Genomic DNA, 19,894 nt, shown 5'->3' with positions numbered 1-19,894 from the left:
ACTCTCCTGAGTGTATATAGGCTCTTCTCAGTCTTCTGTCTCTTCATATTCAGTAGATCTTGCTCTCTTTCTTTCTCCTGACTGTCTATAGGCTCCTCTCTCTCCCCAGCCTGTCTATAGGCTCCTCTCTCTCCCCAGCCTGTCTATAGGCTTCTCTCTCTCTCTTCCCAGCCTGTCTCTAGGCTCCTCTCTCCCCAGCCTGTCTATAGGCTCCTCTCTTTCTCCCCACCCTGTCTCTAGGCTCCACTCTCCCCAGCCTGTCTATAGGCTCCTCTCTCTCTCCAGCCTGTCTATAGGCTCCTCTCTTTCCCCAGCTTGTCTATAGGCTCCTCTCTCTCCCTAGCCTGTCTATAGGCTCCTCTCTCTCCAGCCTGTCTATAGGCTCCTCTCTTTCCCCAGCTTGTCTATAGGCTCCTCTCTCTCCCCAGCCTGTCTATAGGCTCCTCTCTTTCCCCAGCCTGTCTATAGGCTCCTCTCTCTCCCCAGCCTGTCTATAGGCTCCTCTCTCTCTCCAGCCTGTCTATAGGCTCCTCTCTTTCCCCAGCTTGTCTATAGGCTCCTCTCTCTCCCCAGCCTGTCTATAGGCTTCTCTCTCTCTCTCCCCAGCCTGTCTATAGGCTCCTCTCTCTCCCTAGCCTGTCTATAGGCGCCTCTCTCTCTCTCCAGCCTGTCTATAGGCTCCTCTCTTTCCCCAGCTTGTCTATAGGCTCCTCTCTCTCCCCAGCCTGTCTATAGGCTCCTCTCTCTCCCCAGCCTGTTTATAGGCTCCTCTCTTTCTCCCCAGCCTGTCTATAGGCTCCTCTCTTTCCCCAGCCTGTCTATAGGCTCCTCTCTCTCTCCCCAGCCTGTCTATAGGTTCCTCTCTCTCCCCAGCCTGTCTATAGGCTCCTCTCTCTCTCCCCAGCCTGTCTATAGGTTCCTCTCTCTCCCCAGCCTGTCTATAGGCTCCTCTCTCTCCCCAGCCTGTCAATAGGCTCCTCTCTCTCCCCCGCCTGTCTATAGGCTCCTCTCTCTCCCCCGCCTGTCTATAGGCTCCTCTCTCTCCCCCGCCTGTCTATAGGCTCCTCTCTCTCCCCAGCCGGTCTATAGGCTCCTCTCTCTCTCCCCAGCCGGTCTATAGGCTCCTCTCTCTCTCCCCAGCCGGTCTATAGGCTCCTCTCTCTCCCCCGCCTGTCTATAGGCTCCTCTCTCTCCCCAGCCTGTCTATAGGCTCCTCTCTCTCTCCCCAGCCGGTCTATAGGCTCCTCTCTCTCTCCCCAGCCGGTCTATAGGCTCCTCTCTCTCTCCCCAGCCGGTCTATAGGCTCCTCTCTCTCTCCCCAGCCGGTCTATAGGCTCCTCTCTCTCTCCCCAGCCGGTCTATAGGCTCCTCTCTCTCCCCCGCCTGTCTATAGGCTCCTCTCTCTCCCCCGCCTGTCTATAGGCTCCTCTCTCTCCCCGCCTGTCTATAGGCTCCTCTCTCTCCCCAGCCTGTCTATAGGCTCCTCTCTCTCTCCCCAGCCTGTCTATAGGCTCCTCTCTCTCTCCCCAGCCTGTCTATAGGCTCCTCTCTCTCTCCCCAGCCTGTCTATAGGCTCCTCTCTCTCTCCCCAGCCTGTCTATAGGCTCCTCTCTCTCTCCCCAGCCTGTCTATAGGCTCCTCTCTTTCCCCAGCTTGTCTATAGGCTCCTCTTTCTCCCCAGCCTGTCTATAGGCTCCTCTCTCTCTCCCCAGCCTGTCTATAGGCTCCTCTCTCTCCCTAGCCTGTCTATAGGCCCCTGTCTCTCTCTCCAGCCTGTCTATTGGCTCCTCTCTCCCCAGCTTGTCTATAGGCTCCTCTCTCTCCCCAGCCTGTCCATAGGCTCCTCTCTCTTTCCCCAGCTTGTCTATAGGCTCCTCTCTCTCCCCAGCCTGTCTATAGGCTCCTCTCTCTCCCCAGCCTGTCTATAGGCTCCTCTCTCTCCCCTGCCATTCTATAGGCTCCTCTCTCTCCCCAGCCTGTCTATAGGCTCCTCTCTCTCTCCCCAGCCTGTCTATAGGCTCCTCTCTCTCCCCCAGCCTTTCTATAGTCTCCTCTCTCCCCAGCCTGTCTATAGGCTCCCCTTTCTCCCCAGTCTGTCTATAGGCTCCTCTCTCTATCCACAGCCTGTCTAAAGGATTCTCTCTCTCTCTCCCCAGCCTGTCTATAGGCTCCTCTCTCTCCCCAGCCTGTCTATAGGCTCCTCTCTCCCCAGCCTGTCTATAGGCTCCCCTTTCTCCCCAGTCTGTCTATAGGCTCCTCTCTCCCTTCCCAGCCTTTCTATAGGCTCCTCTCTCTCTCCCCAGCCTGTCTATAGGCTCCTCTCTCTCTCCCCAGCCGGTCTATAGGCTCCTCTCTCTCTCCCCAGCCGGTCTATAGGCTCCTCTCTCTCCCCCGCCTGTCTATAGGCTCCTCTCTCTCCCCCGCCTGTCTATAGGCTCCTCTCTCTCCCCAGCCTGTCTATAGGCTCCTCTCTCTCTCCCCAGCCGGTCTATAGGCTCCTCTCTCTCTCCCCAGCCGGTCTATAGGCTCCTCTCTCTCTCCCCAGCCTGTCTATAGGCTCCTCTCTCTCTCCCCAGCCTGTCTATAGGCTCCTCTCTCTCTCACCAGCCTGTCTATAGGCTCCTCTCTTTCCCCAGCTTGTCTATAGGCTCCTCTTTCTCCCCAGCCTGTCTATAGGCTCCTCTCTCTCTCCCCAGCCTGTCTATAGGCTCCTCTCTCTCCCTAGCCTGTCTATAGGCTCCTGTCTCTCTCTCCAGCCTGTCTATTGGCTCCTCTCTCCCCAGCTTGTCTATAGGCTCCTCTCTCTCCCCAGCCTGTCCATAGGCTCCTCTCTCTTTCCCCAGCTTGTCTATAGGCTCCTCTCTCTCCCCAGCCTGTCTATAGGCTCCTCTCTCTCCCCTGCCATTCTATAGGCTCCTCTCTCTCCCCAGCCTGTCTATAGGCTCCTCTCTCTCTCCCCCAGCCTGTCTATAGGCTCCTCTCTCTCCCCCAGCCTTTCTATAGTCTCCTCTCTCCCCAGCCTGTCTATAGGCTCCCCTTTCTCCCCAGTCTGTCTATAGGCTCCTCTCTCTATCCACAGCCTGTCTAAAGGATTCTCTCTCTCTCTCCCCAGCCTGTCTATAGGCTCCTCTCTCTCCCCAGCCTGTCTATAGGCTCCTCTCTCCCCAGCCTGTCTATAGGCTCCCCTTTCTCCCCAGTCTGTCTATAGGCTCCTCTCTCTATCCACAGCCTGTCTAAAGGCTTCTCTCTCTCTCCCCAGCCTGTCTATAGGCTTCTCTCTCTCCACAGCCTGTCTATAGGCTCCTCTCTCTCTCTCCTCAGCCTTTCTATAGGCTCCTCTCTCTCCCCCCAGCCTGTCTATAGGCTCCTCTCTCTCTCCCCAGCCTGTCTATAGGCTCCTCTCTCTTCCCCCAGCCTGTCTATAGGCTCCTCTCTCGCCCCAGCCTGTCTATAGGCTCCTCTCTCTCCAGCCTGTCTATAGGCTCCTCTCTCCCTTCCCAGCCTTTCTATAGGCTCCTCTCTCTCTCCCCAGCCTGTCTATAGGCTCCTCTCTCTCCACAGCCTGTCTATAGGCTCCTCTCTCTCTCCAGCCTGTCTATAGGCTCCTCTCTTTCCCCAGCTTGTCTATAGGCTCCTCTCTCTCTCCCCAGCCTCTCTATAGGCTCCTCTCTCTCTCCCCAGCCTGTCTATAAGCTTTTCTCTCTCCCCAGCCTGTCTGTAGGCTCCTCTCTCTCCCCCGCCTGTCTATAGGCTCCTCTCTCTCCCCCGCCTGTCTATAGGCTCCTCTCTCTCCCCAGCCTGTCTATAGGCTCCTCTCTCTCTCCCCAGCCTCTCTATAGGCTCCTCTCTCTCTCTCCCCAGCCTGTCTATAGGCTCCTCTCTCTCCCCAGCCTGTCTATAGGCTCCTCTCTCTCCCCAGCCTGTCTATAGGCTCCTCTCTCTTTCCCCAGCCTGTCTATAGGCTCCTCTCTCTTTCCCCAGCCTGTCTATAGGCTCCTCTCTCTTTCCCCAGCCTGTCTATAGGCTCCTCCCTCTCCCCAGCCTGTCTATAGGCTCCTCTCTCTCCCCAGCCTTTCTATAGGCTCCTCTCTCTCCCCAGCCTGTCTATAGGCTCCTCTCTCTCCACAGCCTGTCTATAGGCTCCTCTCTCTCCCCCACCTTTCTATAGGCTCCTCTCTCTCTCCCCAGCCTGTCTATAGGCTCCTCTCTCTCTCCCCAGCCTGTCTATAGGCTCCTCTCTCTTTCCCCAGCCTGTCTATAGGCTCCTCTCTCTCCCCCGCCTGTCTATAGGCTCCTCTCTCTCCCCCACCTGTCTATAGGCTCCTCACTCTCCCCCGCCTGTCTATAGGCTCCTCTCTCTCCCCAGCCTGTCTATAGGCTCCTCTCTCTCCCCAGCCTGTCTATAGGCTCCTCTCTCTCTCCAGCCTGTCTATAGGCTCCTCTCTCTCCCCAGCCTGTCTATAGGCTCCTCTCTCTCCCCCCAGCCTTTCTATAGGCTCCTCTCTCTCTCCCCAGCCTGTCTATAGGCTCCTCTCTCTTTCCCCAGCCTGTCTATAGGCTCCTCTCTCTCCCCCGCCTGTCTATAGGCTCCTCTCTCTCCCCCGCCTGTCTATAGGCTCCTCTCTCTCCCCAGCCTGTCTATAGGCTCCTCTCTCTCCCCCGCCTGTCTATAGGCTCCTCTCTCTCCTCAGCCTGTCTATAGGCTCCTCTCTCTCCCCAGCCTGTCTATAGGCTCCTCTCTCTCCCTAGCCCGTCTATAGGCTCCTCTCTCTCTCCCCAGCCTGTCTATAGGCTCCTCTCTCTCTCCCCAGCCTGTCTATAGGCTCCTCTCTCTCCCCAGCCCGTCTATAGGCTCTTCTCTCTCCCCAGCCTCTCTATAGGCTCCTCTCTCTCCCCAGCCTGTCTATAGGCTCCTCTCTCTCCCCAGCCTGTCTATAGATTCCTCTCTCTCTCCCCAGCCTGTCTATAGGCTCCTCTCTCCCCAGCCTGTCTATAGGCTCCTCTCTCTCCCCAGCCTGTCTATAGGCTCCTCTCTCTCCCCCCAGCCTTTCTATAGGCTCCTCTCTCTCTCCCCAGCCTGTCTATAGGCTCCTCTCTCTTTCCCCAGCCTGTCTATAGGCTCCTCTCTCTCCCCCGCCTGTCTATAGGCTCCTCTCTCTCCCCCGCCTGTCTATAGGCTCCTCTCTCTCCCCAGCCTGTCTATAGGCTCCTCTCTCTCCCCCGCCTGTCTATAGGCTCCTCTCTCTCCTCAGCCTGTCTATAGGCTCCTCTCTCTCCCCAGCCTGTCTATAGGCTCCTCTCTCTCCCTAGCCCGTCTATAGGCTCCTCTCTCTCTCCCCAGCCTGTCTATAGGCTCCTCTCTCTCTCCCCAGCCTGTCTATAGGCTCCTCTCTCTCCCCAGCCCGTCTATAGGCTCTTCTCTCTCCCCAGCCTCTCTATAGGCTCCTCTCTCTCCCCAGCCTGTCTATAGGCTCCTCTCTCTCCCCAGCCTGTCTATAGATTCCTCTCTCTCTCCCCAGCCTGTCTATAGGCTCCTCTCTCCCCAGCCTGTCTATAGGCTCCTCTCTCCCCAGCCTGTCTATAGGCTCCTCTCTCTCTCCCCAGCCTGTCTATTGGCTCCTCTCTCCCCAGCTTGTCTATAGGCTCCTCTCTCTCCCCAGCCTGTCCATAGGCTCCTCTCTCTTTCCCCAGCTTGTCTATAGGCTCCTCTCTCTCCCCAGCCTGTCTATAGGCTCCTCTCTCTCCCCAGCCTGTCTATAGGCTCCTCTCTCTCCCCAGCCTGTCTATAGGCTCCTCTCTCTCCCCTGCCATTCTATAGGCTCCTCTCTCTCCCCAGCCTGTCTATAGGCTCCTCTCTCTCTCCCCAGCCTGTCTATAGGCTCCTCTCTCTCCCCCAGCCTTTCTATAGTCTCCTCTCTCCCCAGCCTGTCTATAGGCTCCCCTTTCTCCCCAGTCTGTCTATAGGCTCCTCTCTCTATCCACAGCCTGTCTAAAGGATTCTCTCTCTCTCTCCCCAGCCTGTCTATAGGCTCCTCTCTCTCCCCAGCCTGTCTATAGGCTCCTCTCTCCCCAGCCTGTCTATAGGCTCCCCTTTCTCCCCAGTCTGTCTATAGGCTCCTCTCTCTATCCACAGCCTGTCTATAGGCTTCTCTCTCTCCACAGCCTGTCTATAGGCTCCTCTCTCTCTCTCCTCAGCCTTTCTATAGGCTCCTCTCTCTCCCCCCAGCCTGTCTATAGGCTCCTCTCTCTCTCCCCAGCCTGTCTATAGGCTCCTCTCTCTTCCCCCAGCCTGTCTATAGGCTCCTCTCTCTCCCCAGCCTGTCTATAGGCTCCTCTCTCTCCAGCCTGTCTATAGGCTCCTCTCTCCCTTCCCAGCCTTTCTATAGGCTCCTCTCTCTCTCCCCAGCCTGTCTATAGGTTCCTCTCTCTCTCCCCAGCCTTTCTATAGGTTCCTCTCTCTCCCCAGCCTGTCTATAGGTTCCTCTCTCTCCCCCCAGCCTGTCTATAGGCTCCTCTCTCTTTCCCCAGCCTGTCTATAGGCTCCTCTCTCTCCAGCCTGTCTATAGGCTCCTCTCTCCCTTCCCAGCCTTTCTATAGGCTCCTCTCTCCCCAGCCTGTCTATAGGTTCCTCTCTCTCCCCAGCCTGTCTATAGGTTCCTCTCTCTCTCCCCAGCCTGTCTATAGGTTCCTCTCTCTCTCCCCAGCCTGTCTATAGGCTCCTCTCTCTTTCCCCAGCCTGTCTATAGGCTCCTCTCTCTCCCCAGCCTCTCTATAGGCTCCTCTCTCTCCCCAGCCCGTCTATAGGCTCCTCTCTCCCCCCAGCCCGTCTATAGGCTCCTCTCTCCCCCCAGCCCGTCTATAGGCTCCTCTCTCTCCCCAGCCCGTCTATAGGCTCCTCTCTCTCCCCAGCCCGTCTATAGGCTCCTCTCTCTCCCCAGCCTCTCTATAGGCTCCTCTCTCTCTCCAGCCTGTCTATAGGCTCCTCTCTCTCTCCCCAGCCTGTCTATAGGCTCCTCTCTCTCCCCAGCCTGTCTATAGGCTCCTCTCTCTCCCCAGCCTGTCTATAGGCTCCTCTCTCTCTCCCCAGCCTGTCTATAGACTCCTCTCTCTCTCCAGCCTGTCTATAGGCTCCTCTCTCTCTCCCCAGCCTGTCTATAGGCTCCTCTCTCTCCCCAGCCTGTCTATAGGCTCCTCTCTCTCCCCAGCCTGTCTATAGGCTCCTCTCTCTCCCCAGCCTGTCTATAGGCTCCTCTCTCTCCCCAGCCTGTCTATAGGCTCCTCTCTCTCCCCAGCCTGTCTATAGGTTCCTCTCTCTCCCCAGCCTGTCTATAGGTTCCTCTCTCTCCAGCCCGTCTATAGGCTCCTCTCTCTCTCCAGCCTGTCTATAGGCTCCTCTCTCCCCAGCCTGTCTATAGGCTCCTCTCTCCCCCCAGCCCGTCTATAGGCTCCTCTCTCTCCCCAGCCCGTCTATAGGCTCCTCTCTCCCCCCAGCCCGTCTATAGGCTCCTCTCTCTCCCCAGCCCGTCTATAGGCTCCTCTCTCTCCCCAGCCTGTCTATAGGCTCCTCTCTCTCCCCAGCCTGTCTATAGGCTCCTCTCTCTCCCCAGCCTGTCTATAGGCTCCTCTCTCTCCCCAGCCTCTCTATAGGCTCCTCTCTCTCCCCAGCCTGTCTATAGGTTCCTCTCTCTCCCCAGCCCGTCTATAGGCTCCTCTCTCTCTCCAGCCTGTCTATAGGCTCCTCTCTCCCCAGCCTGTCTATAGGCTCCTCTCTCCCCCCAGCCCGTCTATAGGCTCCTCTCTCCCCCCAGCCCGTCTATAGGCTCCTCTCTCTCCCCAGCCTCTCTATAGGCTCCTCTCTCTCTCCAGCCTGTCTATAGGTTCTTCTTCCTGTCTCTCATGACTTTCTTCTTTCTCTGCACATGTTGATGTCTGTGGTTGGTCTCGGTATTCCTGGCCTTGTTGTCTTTGCTGGTGTCGCCCCCTTCGGGCCGTTTTGATGGTCTTTTGTTTCTTTTCAGGGTAATGTTGTCGCCATCAAACATGTGAATAAGAAGCGGATCGAACTGACCAGACAAGTCCTGTTTGAGCTGAAACATGTGAGTGTGATGAGACTGCTGACTGGCAATGGAGGGTTCCGGGCCTGTCACTGTCTAGATTGCCTGATGTCCTGAATGTAGAATGTATATAGGGATGTATACACCGTATATATATAGGGAGCACAATGTACATTTCTTATTTATCTGTTTCATTTAAGTACGTCTTTGTAGATCGGGATGAAATCCAGGCAAGCACGGGGAGAACATACAGACTCCTTGCAGATGCTGTTCCTGGCAGATTCAAACCCAGGACTCCAGCGCTGCAAGGCTACAGTGCTAACCACTGAGCCACCGTGTTGCCCCTATGTCCTGAATTTTCTGTACTGAGCAATAGCCTAGGACTGTGTGGGGGTCACTGCAGGGCAGATTGTACTGTGTGGGGGCCATTGCGGAGCAAATTGTACCGCGTGGGGGTCACTGCGGGGCAGATTGTACTGTGTGGGGGCCACTGCGGAGCAAATAGTACGGTGTGTGGGCCACTGCAGGGCAGATTGTACTGTGTGGGGGCCACTGTGGAGAAAATTGTACTGTGTGGGGGCCACTGTGGAGCAGATTGTATTGGGTGGGGGCCACTATGGAGCAAATTGTACGGTGTGGGGGCCACTGCAGAGGAAAATGTACAGTGCAGAGGCCACTGAAGAGCAAATTGCATGGTGTGGGGGCCACTGTGGAACAGATTGTATTGTGTGGGGGCCACTGCAGAGGAAAATGTACAGTGCAGAGGCCACTGAAGAGCAAATTGCATGGTGTGGGGGCCACTGTGGAACAGATTGTATTGTGTGGGGGCCACTACAGAGCAAATTGTACAGTGTGGGGGCCACTGTGGAGCAGATTGTACTGTGTGGGGGCCACTGCAGGGCAGATTGTACTGTGTGGGGGCCACTGTAGGGAAGATTGTACTGTATGGGGGCCGCTGTGGGGCAGATTGTACTGTATGAGGGCTTCTGTCCCACAGAAGACCCCATACACAGTACAATCTGCCCCGCAGAGGCCCCCACACAGTACAATCTGCCCCGCAGAGGCCCCCACACAGTACAATCTGCCCCGCAGAACCATTAGTATATGTGATCTGTTATCTGGGATCCATCCTGTAGATATGGTGGAGGACATACCAGTGTAGTAATCCATTAGTATACGTCATGTGTTATCTGGGATCCATCCTGTAGATATGGTGGAGGACATACAGGTTTAGTAATCCATTAGTATATGTGATCTGTTATCTGGGATCCATCCTGTAGATATGGTGGAGGACATACAGGTGTAGTAATCCATTAGTATATGTGATCTGTTATCTGGGATCCATCCTGTAGATATGGTGGAGGACATACCAGTGTAGTAATCCATTAGTATACGTCATGTGTTATCTGGGATCCATCCTGTAGATATGGTGGAGGACATACAGGTTTAGTAATCCATTAGTATATGTGATCTGTTATCTGGGATCCATCCTGTAGATATAGTGGAGGACATACCAGTGTAGTAATCCATTAGTATATGTGATCTGTTATCTGGGATCCATCCTATAGATATGGTGGAGAACATACAGGTGTAGTAATCCATTAGTATACATGATCTGTTATCCGGGATCCATCCTATAGATATGGTGGAGGAAAAACAGGTGTAGTAATCCATTAGTATATGTGATCTGTTATCTGGGATCCATCCTGTAGATATGGTGGAGGACATACAGGTGTAGTAATCCATTAGTATACGTGATCTGTTATCTGGGATCCATCCTGTAGATATGGTGGAGGACATACAGGTGTAGTAATCCATTAGTATACGTGATCTGTTATCTGGGATCCATCCTGTAGATATGGTGGAGGACATACCAGTGTAGTAATCCATTAGTATATGTGATCTGTTATCTGGGATCCATCCTGTAGATATGGTGGAGGACATACAGGTGTAGTAATCCATTAGTATACGTGATCTGTTATCTGGGATCCATCCTGTAGATATGGTGGAGGACATACAGGTGTAGTAATCCATTAGTATACGTGATCTGTTATCTGGGATCCATCCTGTAGATATGGTGGAGGACATACCAGTGTAGTAATCCATTAGTATATGTGATCTGTTATCTGGGATCCATCCTGTAGATATGGTGGAGGACATACAGGTGTAGTAATCCATTAGTATATGTGATCTGTTATCTGGGATCCATCCTGTAGGTATGGTGGACATACCAGTGTAGTAATCCATTAGTATATGTGATCTGTTATCTGGGATCCATCCTGTAGATATGGTGGAGGACATACAGGTGTAGTAATCCATTAGTATATGTGATCTGTTATCTGGGATCCATCCTGTAGGTATGGTGGACATACCAGTGTAGTAATCCATTAGTATATGTGATCTGTTATCTGGGATCCATCCTGTAGATATGGTGGAGGACATACAGGTGTAGTAATCCATTAGTATACGTGATCTGTTATCTGGGATCCATCCTGTAGATATGGTGGAGAACATACAGGTGTAGTAATCCATTAGTATATGTGATCTGTTATCTGGGATCCATCCTGTAGATATGGTGGAGGACATACCAGTGTAGTAATCCATTAGTATACGTGATCTGTTATCTGGGATCCATCCGGTAGATATGGTGGAGGACATACCAGTGTAGTAATCAATTAGTATACGTGATCTGTCATCTGGGATCCATCCTGTAGATATGGTGGAGGACATACAAGTGTAGTAATCCATTAGTATACGTCATGTGTTATCTGGGATCCATCCTGTAGATATGGTGGAGGACATACAGGTGTAGTAATCCATTAGTATACGTGATCTGTTATCTGGGATCCATCCTGTAGATATGGTGGAGAACATACAGGTGTAGTAATCCATTAGTATACGTGATCTGTTATCTGGGATCCATCCTGTAGTTATAGTGGAGGACATACAGGTGTAGTAATCCATTAGTATATGTGATCTGTTATCTGGGATCCATCCTGTAGATATGGTGGAGAACATACAGGTGTAGTAATCCATTAGTATACGTGATCTGTTATCTGGGATCCATCCTGTAGATATGGTGGAGAACATACAGGTGTAGTAATCCATTAGTATACGTCATGTGTTTTCTGGGATCCATCCTGTAGATATGGTGGAGGACGTACAGGTGTAGTAATCCATTAGTATACATGATCTGTTATCTGGGATCCGTCCTGTAGATATGGTGGAGGACATACAGGTGTAGTAATCCATTAGTATACGTGATCTGTTATCTGGGATCCATCCTGTAGATATGGTAGAGGACATACCAGTGTAGTAATCCATTATTATACGTGATCTGTTATCTGGGATCCATCCTATAGATATGGTGGAGGACATACAGGTGTAGTAATCCATTAGTATACGTCATGTGTTTTCTGGGATCTATGCTGTAGATATAGTGGAGGACATACAGGTGTAGTAATCCATTAGTATACGTGATCTGTTATCTGGGATCCATCCTGTAGATATGGTGGAGGACATACCAGTGTAGTAATCCATTAGTATACGTGATCTGTTATCTGGGATCCATCCTATAGATATGGTGGAGGACATACAGGTGTAGTAATCCATTAGTATATGTGATCTGTTATCTGGGATCCATCCTGTAGATATGGTGGAGGACATACAGGTGGAGTAATCCATTAGTATACGTGATCTGTTATCTGGGATCCGTCCTGTAGATATGGTGGAGGACATACCAGTGTAGTAATCCATTAGTATATGTGATCTGTTATCTGGGATCCATCCTGTAGATATGGTGGAGGACATACAAGTGTAGTAATCCATTAGTATATGTGATCTGTTATCTGGGATCTGTCCTGTAGATATGGTGGAGGACATACCAGTGTAGTAATCCATTAGTATACGTGATCTGTTATCTGGGATCCATCCTGTAGATATGGTGGAGGACATACCAGTGTAGTAATCCATTAGTATACGTGATCTGTTATCTGGGATCCATCCTATAGATATGGTGGAGGACATACAGGTGTAGTAATCCATTAGTATATGTGATCTGTTATCTGGGATCCGTCCTGTAGATATGGTGGAGGACATAACGGTGTAGTAATCCATTAGTATACGTGATTTGTTATCTGGGATCCATCCTGTAGATATGGTGGAGGACATACAGGTGTAGTAATCCATTAGTATACGTGATCTGTTATCTGGGATCCATCCTGTAGATATGGTGGAGGACATACCAGTGTAGTAATCCATTAGTATACGTGATCTGTTATCTGGGATCCATCCTATAGATATGGTGGAGGACATACAGGTGTAGTAATCCATTAGTATATGTGATCTGTTATCTGGGATCCATCCTGTAGATATGGTGGAGGACATACAGGTGGAGTAATCCATTAGTATACGTGATCTGTTATCTGGGATCCGTCCTGTAGATATGGTGGAGGACATACCAGTGTAGTAATCCATTAGTATATGTGATCTGTTATCTGGGATCCATCCTGTAGATATGGTGGAGGACATACAAGTGTAGTAATCCATTAGTATATGTGATCTGTTATCTGGGATCTGTCCTGTAGATATGGTGGAGGACATACCAGTGTAGTAATCCATTAGTATACGTGATCTGTTATCTGGGATCCATCCTGTAGATATGGTGGAGGACATACCAGTGTAGTAATCCATTAGTATACGTGATCTGTTATCTGGGATCCATCCTATAGATATGGTGGAGGACATACAGGTGTAGTAATCCATTAGTATATGTGATCTGTTATCTGGGATCCGTCCTGTAGATATGGTGGAGGACATAACGGTGTAGTAATCCATTAGTATATGTGATCTGTTATCTGGGATCCATCCTGTAGATATGGTGGAGGACATACAGGTGTAGTAATCCATTAGTATACGTGATCTGTTATCTGGGATCCATCCTGTAGATATGGTGGAGGACATACCAGTGTAGTAATCCATTAGTATACGTGATCTGTTATCTGGGATCCATCCTATAGATATGGTGGAGGACATACAGGTGTAGTAATCCATTAGTATATGTGATCTGTTATCTGGGATCCATCCTGTAGATATGGTGGAGGACATACCAGTGTAGTAATCCATTAGTATACGTCATGTGTTATCTGGGATCCATCCTGTAGATATGGTGGAGGACATACAGGTGTAGTAATCCATTAGTATACGTGATCTGTTATCTGGGATCCATCCTGTAGATATGGTGGAGAACATACAGATGTAGTAATCCATTAGCATATGTGATCTGTTATCTGGGATCCATCCTGTAGATATGGTGGAGGACATACAGGTGTAGTAATCCATTAGTATATGTGATCTGTTATCTGGGATCCGTCCTGTAGATATGGTGGAGGACATACAGGTGTAGTAATCCATTAGTATACATGATCTGTTATCTGGGATCCATCCTGTAGATATAGTGGAGGACATACAGGTGTAGTAATCCATTAGTATACGTCATGTGTTATCTGGGATCCATCCTGTAGATATGGTGGAGGACATACAGGTGTAGTAATCCATTAGTATACATGATCTGTTATCTGGGATCCATCCTGTAGATATGGTGGAGGACATACAGGTGTAGTAATCCATTAGTATACGTGATCTGTTATCTGGGATCCATCCTGTAGATATGGTGGAGGACATACAGGTGTAGTAATCCATTAGTATATGTGATCTGTTATCTGGGATCCATCCTGTAGATATGGTGGAGGACATACAGGTGTAGTAATCCATTAGTATATGTGATCTGTTATCTGGGATCCATCCTGTAGATATGGTGGAGGACATACAGGTGTAGTAATCCATTAGTATATGTGATCTGTTATCTGGGATCCATCCTGTAGATATGGTGGAGGACATACAGGTGTAGTAATCCATTAGTATATGTGATCTGTTATCTGGGATCCATCCTGTAGATATGGTGGAGGACATACAGGTGTAGTAATCCATTAGTATATGTGATCTGTTATCTGGGATCCATCCTGTAGATATGGTGGAGGACATACAGGTGTAGTAATCCATTAGTATATGTGATCTGTTATCTGGGATCCATCCTGTAGATATGGTGGAGGACATACAGGTGTAGTAATCCATTAGTATACGTGATCTGTTATCTGGGATCCGTCCTGTAGATATGGTGGAGGACATACAGGTGTAGTAATCCATTAGTATATGTGATCTGTTATCTGGGATCCATCCTGTAGATATGGTGGAGGACATACAGGTGTAGTAATCCATTAGTATATGTGATCTGTTATCTGGGATCCATCCTGTAGATATGGTGGAGGACATACCCATGTACGGAGCCCAGATTTCGCTGCTTTCTGTTCTCCATCTTCCTTGCCCTGTACATTACCTTGTCTATTTCTGGAATGTTCTTTCTTCTCCTCCACAGATGAGGGACGTTCAGTTCAATCATCTGACTCGGTTCCTTGGTGCCTGCATTGACCCTCCCAACATTTGTATTGTGACAGAGTATTGCCCTCGGGGCAGTTTACAGGTAATATATGGAAATCATTATCCAATAGAAATGTAAATGTGATTATTGTTAATTGGTTTAGAGGTCAGAGGTCAGAGCCAAACATACATCACACATGGAGTAGATGGACAGACATCAAACCATCACAGTCTGATTAGTACAGGGGGCAGGTATAGAAAAGAAGACTAAAGGAAAGACTATGCAGGGGAATTGGGGAAGATACGAGGTGGATACAGATGAAAGGACATGAGGCAAGTAATAAGGGGAGGGCACGTATAGACTGGAAGACATAGGACACGTATAGACTGGAAACCATGGGACACGTACAGACTGGAAGACATAGGACACGTACAGACTGAAAACCATGGGGCACGTATAGACAGGAAGACATAGGGCACATATAGACTGGATGACATAGGGCACGTACAGATGGGAAGACATAGATCATGTATAGAATGGAAACCATGGGGCACCTATAGAGTGGAAGACATAGGGCACGTATAGACTGGAAGACATAGGGCACGTATAGACTGGAAGACATAGGGCACACGACTAAGAGGATCATATGTCCTCGAAACGCGTCAGTGAACTACTCCTGATATGATATGATTCATGTTAATGGAAGGTCATGATGATGTATGGTTTTAACCATTGAAAATAAAAGCTAAGTTTTAGAAAAACGTCATGTTGGTGCCGGATACCGTTTGTACATAGGGCACACATAGACTGGAAGACAAAGGGCACGTATAGACTGGAAACCATGGGGCACGCATAGACTGGAAGACATAAGGCACATATAGACTGGAAGACATAGGGCACGTATAGACTGGAAGACATAGGGCACGTATAGACTGGAAGACATAAGGCACGTATAGACTGGAAGACATAGGGCACGTATAGACTGGAAGACATAGGGCACGTATAGACTGGAAGACATACGGCACGTATTGACTGGAAGACATAGGGCACGTATAGACTGGAAGACATAGGGCACGTATAGACTGGAAGACATAGGGCACGTATAGACTGGAAGACATAGGGCACGTACAGACTGGAAGACATAGGGCACGTATAGACTGGAAGACATAAGGCACGTATAGACTGGAAGACATAGGGCACGTATAGACTGGAAGACATAGGGCACGTATAGACTGGAAGACATAGGGCACGTATAGACTGGAAGACATAGGGCACGTATAGATTGGAAGACAAAGGGCACGTATAGACTGGAAACCATGGGGCACGCATAGACTGGAAGACATAAGGCACACATAGACTGGAAGACATAGGGCACACATAGACCGGAAGACATAAGGCACGTATAGACTGGAAGACATAGGGCACGTATAGACTGGAAGACATAAGGCACGTATAGACTGGAAGACATAGGGCACGTATAGACTGGAAGATATAGGGCACGTACAGACTGGAAGACATAGGGCACGTATAGACTGGAAGACATAAGGCACGTATAGACTGGAAGACATAGGGCACGTACAGACTGGAAGACATAGGGCACGTATAGACTGGAAGACAAAGGGCACGTATAGACTGGAAGACATAAGGCACGTATAGACTGGAAGACATAGGGCACGTATAGACTGGAAGACATAGGGCACGTATAGACTGGAAGACATAGGGCACGTATAGACTGGAAGACATAAGGCACGTATAGACTGGAAGACATAGGGCACGTACAGACTGGAAGACATAGGGCACGTACAGACTGGAAGACATAGGGCACGTATAGACTGGAAGACATAAGGCACGTATAGACTGGAAGACATAGGGCACGTATAGACTGGAAGACATAGGGCACGTATAGACTGGAAGACATAGGGCACGTATAGACTGGAAGACATAGGGCACGTATAGATTGGAAGACAAAGGGCACGTATAGACTGGAAACCATGGGGCACGCATAGACTGGAAGACATAAGGCACACATAGACTGGAAGACATAGGGCACACATAGACCGGAAGACATAAGGCACGTATAGACTGGAAGACATAGGGCACGTATAGACTGGAAGACATAAGGCACGTATAGACTGGAAGACATAGGGCACGTATAGACTGGAAGATATAGGGCACGTACAGACTGGAAGACATAGGGCACGTATAGACTGGAAGACATAAGGCACGTATAGACTGGAAGACATAGGGCACGTACAGACTGGAAGACATAGGGCACGTATAGACTGGAAGACAAAGGGCACGTATAGACTGGAAACCATGGGGCACGCATAGACTGGAAACCATGGGGCACGCATAGACTGGAAGAAATAGGGCACGTATAGACTGGAAGACATAGGGCACGTATAGACTGGAAGACATAGGGCACGTACAGACTGGAAGACATAGGGCACGTATAGACTGGAAACCATGGGGCACGTATAGACTGGAAACCATGGGGCACGCATAGACTGGAAACCATGGGGCACGCATAGACTGGAAGAAATAGGGCACGTATAGACTGGAAGACATAGGGCACGTATAGACTGGAAGACAAAGGGCACGTATAGACTGGAAACCATGGGGCACGCATAGACTGGAAGACATAAGGCACACATAGACCAGAAGACATAGGGCACGTTTAGAATGGAAGACATAAGGCATGTATAGACTGGAAGACATAGGGCACGTATAGACTGGAAGACATAGGGCACGTATAGACTGGAAGACATAAGGCACGTATAGACTGGAAGACATAGGGCACACATAGACTGGAAGACATAGGGCACATATAGACTGGAAAACAGGGCACGTATAGACTGGAAGACATAGGGCACGTATAGACTGGAAGACATAGGGCACGTATAGACTGAAAGACATAGGGCACGTATAGACTGGAAGACATAGGGCACGCATAGACTGGAAGACATAGGGCACGTATAGACTGGAAGACATAGGGCACGTATAGACTGGAAGACATAGGGCACGTATAGACTGGAAGACATAGGGCACGTATAGATTGGAAGACAAAGGGCACGTATAGACTGGAAACCATGGGGCACGCATAGACTGGAAGACATAAGGCACACATAGACTGGAAGACATAGGGCACACATAGACCGGAAGACATAAGGCACGTATAGACTGGAAGACATAGGGCACGTATAGACTGGAAGACATAAGGCACGTATAGACTGGAAGACATAGGGCACGTATAGACTGGAAGATATAGGGCACGTACAGACTGGAAGACATAGGGCACGTATAGACCGGAAGACAAAGGGCACGTATAGACTGGAAGACTTTTTCTATTGGTAGCCATTAGAGATCAGTGGAACAGTTTGATTTGATGTAATTTAGTCCCCGGTGTAATCCCTGGCCTGGGACCAGCGAGCCGTTTCCTCATTCTTCTCCTCATTCTTCTCCTCTACTTTTCTACTAACCTTTTTTCTAAGGATATTTTGGAAAATGACAGCATCAACCTGGACTGGATGTTCCGGAACTCGCTCATCAATGACATTGTGAAGGTGAGTGCTGCCTGCCATCATATGGCTGTTAAACGTGACGTCCAGGAGGAACCGCAGAGGGACAAACTATTATATTAGGTAAATACTGCCTGAAGGCGTGCGTACTGTTGTATCTGCTGTAAAACTTACACAGTGAAAGAACATCATAGTGTCAGTCAGATGTGGTGGTTGTGTGATGGTCTGGGACTGCAGTCAGCCTTTGTGGTGATTGTGTGATCTTCTGGGGCGTTAGTCAGTCATGGTGGTGATGGTGGTTGTGTGATGGTCTGGGGCGTCAGTCAGTCATGGCGGGGATGGTGGTTGTGTGATGGTCTAGAATATCAGTCATACATGATGCTGGTTGTGTGATGGTCTGGGACAGCAGTCAGACATGGTGGTGGTCGTGCGATGATCTGGGGCGTCAGTTAGCCGTGGTGATGCTGATTGTGTGATTATCTTGGACGTCAGTCAGCTGTGGTGATGCTGTTTGTGTGATGGTCTGGGGCGTCAGTCAGACATGGTGGTGATACTGGTTGTGTGATGGTCTTGGGAGTCAGTCAGACATGGTGATGATGGTGGTTGTGTGATGGTCTTGGGAGTCAGTCAGACATGGTGATGATGGTGGTTGTGTGATGGTTTTGGGAGTCAGTCAGACATGGTGGTGATGCTGGTTGTGTGATGGTCTAGGATATCAGTCAGACATGGTGGTGATGCTGGTTGTGTGATGGTTTGGGGCGTCAGTCAGACATGATGCTGGTTGTGTGATGGTCTTCAGTGTCAGTCAGACATGGTGATGATGGTGGTTGTGTGATGGTCTAGGATATCAGTCAGACATGGTGATGATGGTGGTTGTGTGATGGTCTTGGGAGTCAGTCAGACATGGTGATGATGCTGGTTGTGTGATGGTCTAGGATATCAGTCAGACATGATGCTGGTTGTGTCATGGTCTTGAGTGTCAGTCAGACATGGTGATGATGGTGGTTGTGTCATGGTCTTGAGCGTCAGTCAGCCATGGTGATGATGGTGGTTGTGTGATGGTCTTGGGAGTCAGTCAGACATGGTGGTGATGCTGGTTGTGTGATAGTCTTGGGAGTCAGTCAGACATGGTGGTGATGCTGGTTGTGTGATGGTCTTGGGAGTCAGTCAGCCATGGTGATGATGGTGGTTGTGTGATGGTCTTGGGAGTCAGTCAGACATGGTGATGATGGTGGTTGTGTGATGGTCTAGGATATCATTCAGACATGATGCTGGTTGTGTGATGGTCTTGAGTGTCAGTCAGACATGGTGATGATGGTGGTTGTGTGATAGTCTTGGGAGTCAGTCAGACATGGTGGTGATGCTGGTTGTGTGATGGTCTTGGGAGTCAGTCAGACATGGTGGTGATGCTGGTTGTGTGATGGTCTGGGGCGTCAGTCAGACATGGTGATGATGGTTGTGTGATGGTTTTGGGTGTCAGTCAGACATGGTGGTGATGCTGGTTGTGTGATGGTCTGGGGTGTCAGTCAGACATGGTGATGATACTGGTTGTGTGATGGTCTGGGGCGTCAGTCAGACATGGTGGTGATGCTGGTTGTGTGATGGTCTGGGGCGTCAGTCAGACATGGTGGTGATGCTGGTTGTGTGATGGTCTGGAGCGTCAGTCAGACATGGTGATGATGGTGGTTGGGTGATGGTCTTGGGAGTCAGTCAGACATGGTGGTGATGCTGGTTGTGTGATGGTCTTGGGAGTCAGTCAGCCATGGTGATGATGGTGGTTGTGTGATGGTCTTGGGAGTCAGTCAGACATGGTGATGCTGGTTGTGTGATGGTCTAGGACAGGGGTCCTCAAACTGCGGCCCGCCAAGCACTTCTGTCTGGCCCCG

General features: G+C 50.1%; 1 protein-coding gene across 1 annotated transcript in view; it reads left to right on the top strand.

Moving 5' to 3' along the window:
* LOC142186798 (atrial natriuretic peptide receptor 2-like) overlaps window positions 1–19,894 on the top strand; it is a 175,444-nt gene that overhangs the window by 110,368 nt on the left and 45,182 nt on the right. Inside the window, 3 exon segments of the mRNA XM_075261369.1 lie at window positions 8,019–8,096; window positions 14,488–14,592; window positions 17,982–18,053. Coding sequence (XP_075117470.1) covers window positions 8,019–8,096; window positions 14,488–14,592; window positions 17,982–18,053 — 255 coding nt within the window.

The sequence above is a fragment of the Leptodactylus fuscus genome, unplaced genomic scaffold (genome assembly GCF_031893055.1).
Source record: "Leptodactylus fuscus isolate aLepFus1 unplaced genomic scaffold, aLepFus1.hap2 HAP2_SCAFFOLD_119, whole genome shotgun sequence".
In the NCBI taxonomy this organism is placed as follows: domain Eukaryota; kingdom Metazoa; phylum Chordata; class Amphibia; order Anura; family Leptodactylidae; genus Leptodactylus; species Leptodactylus fuscus.
This window is presented reverse-complemented; position numbering and strand designations above follow the sequence as displayed.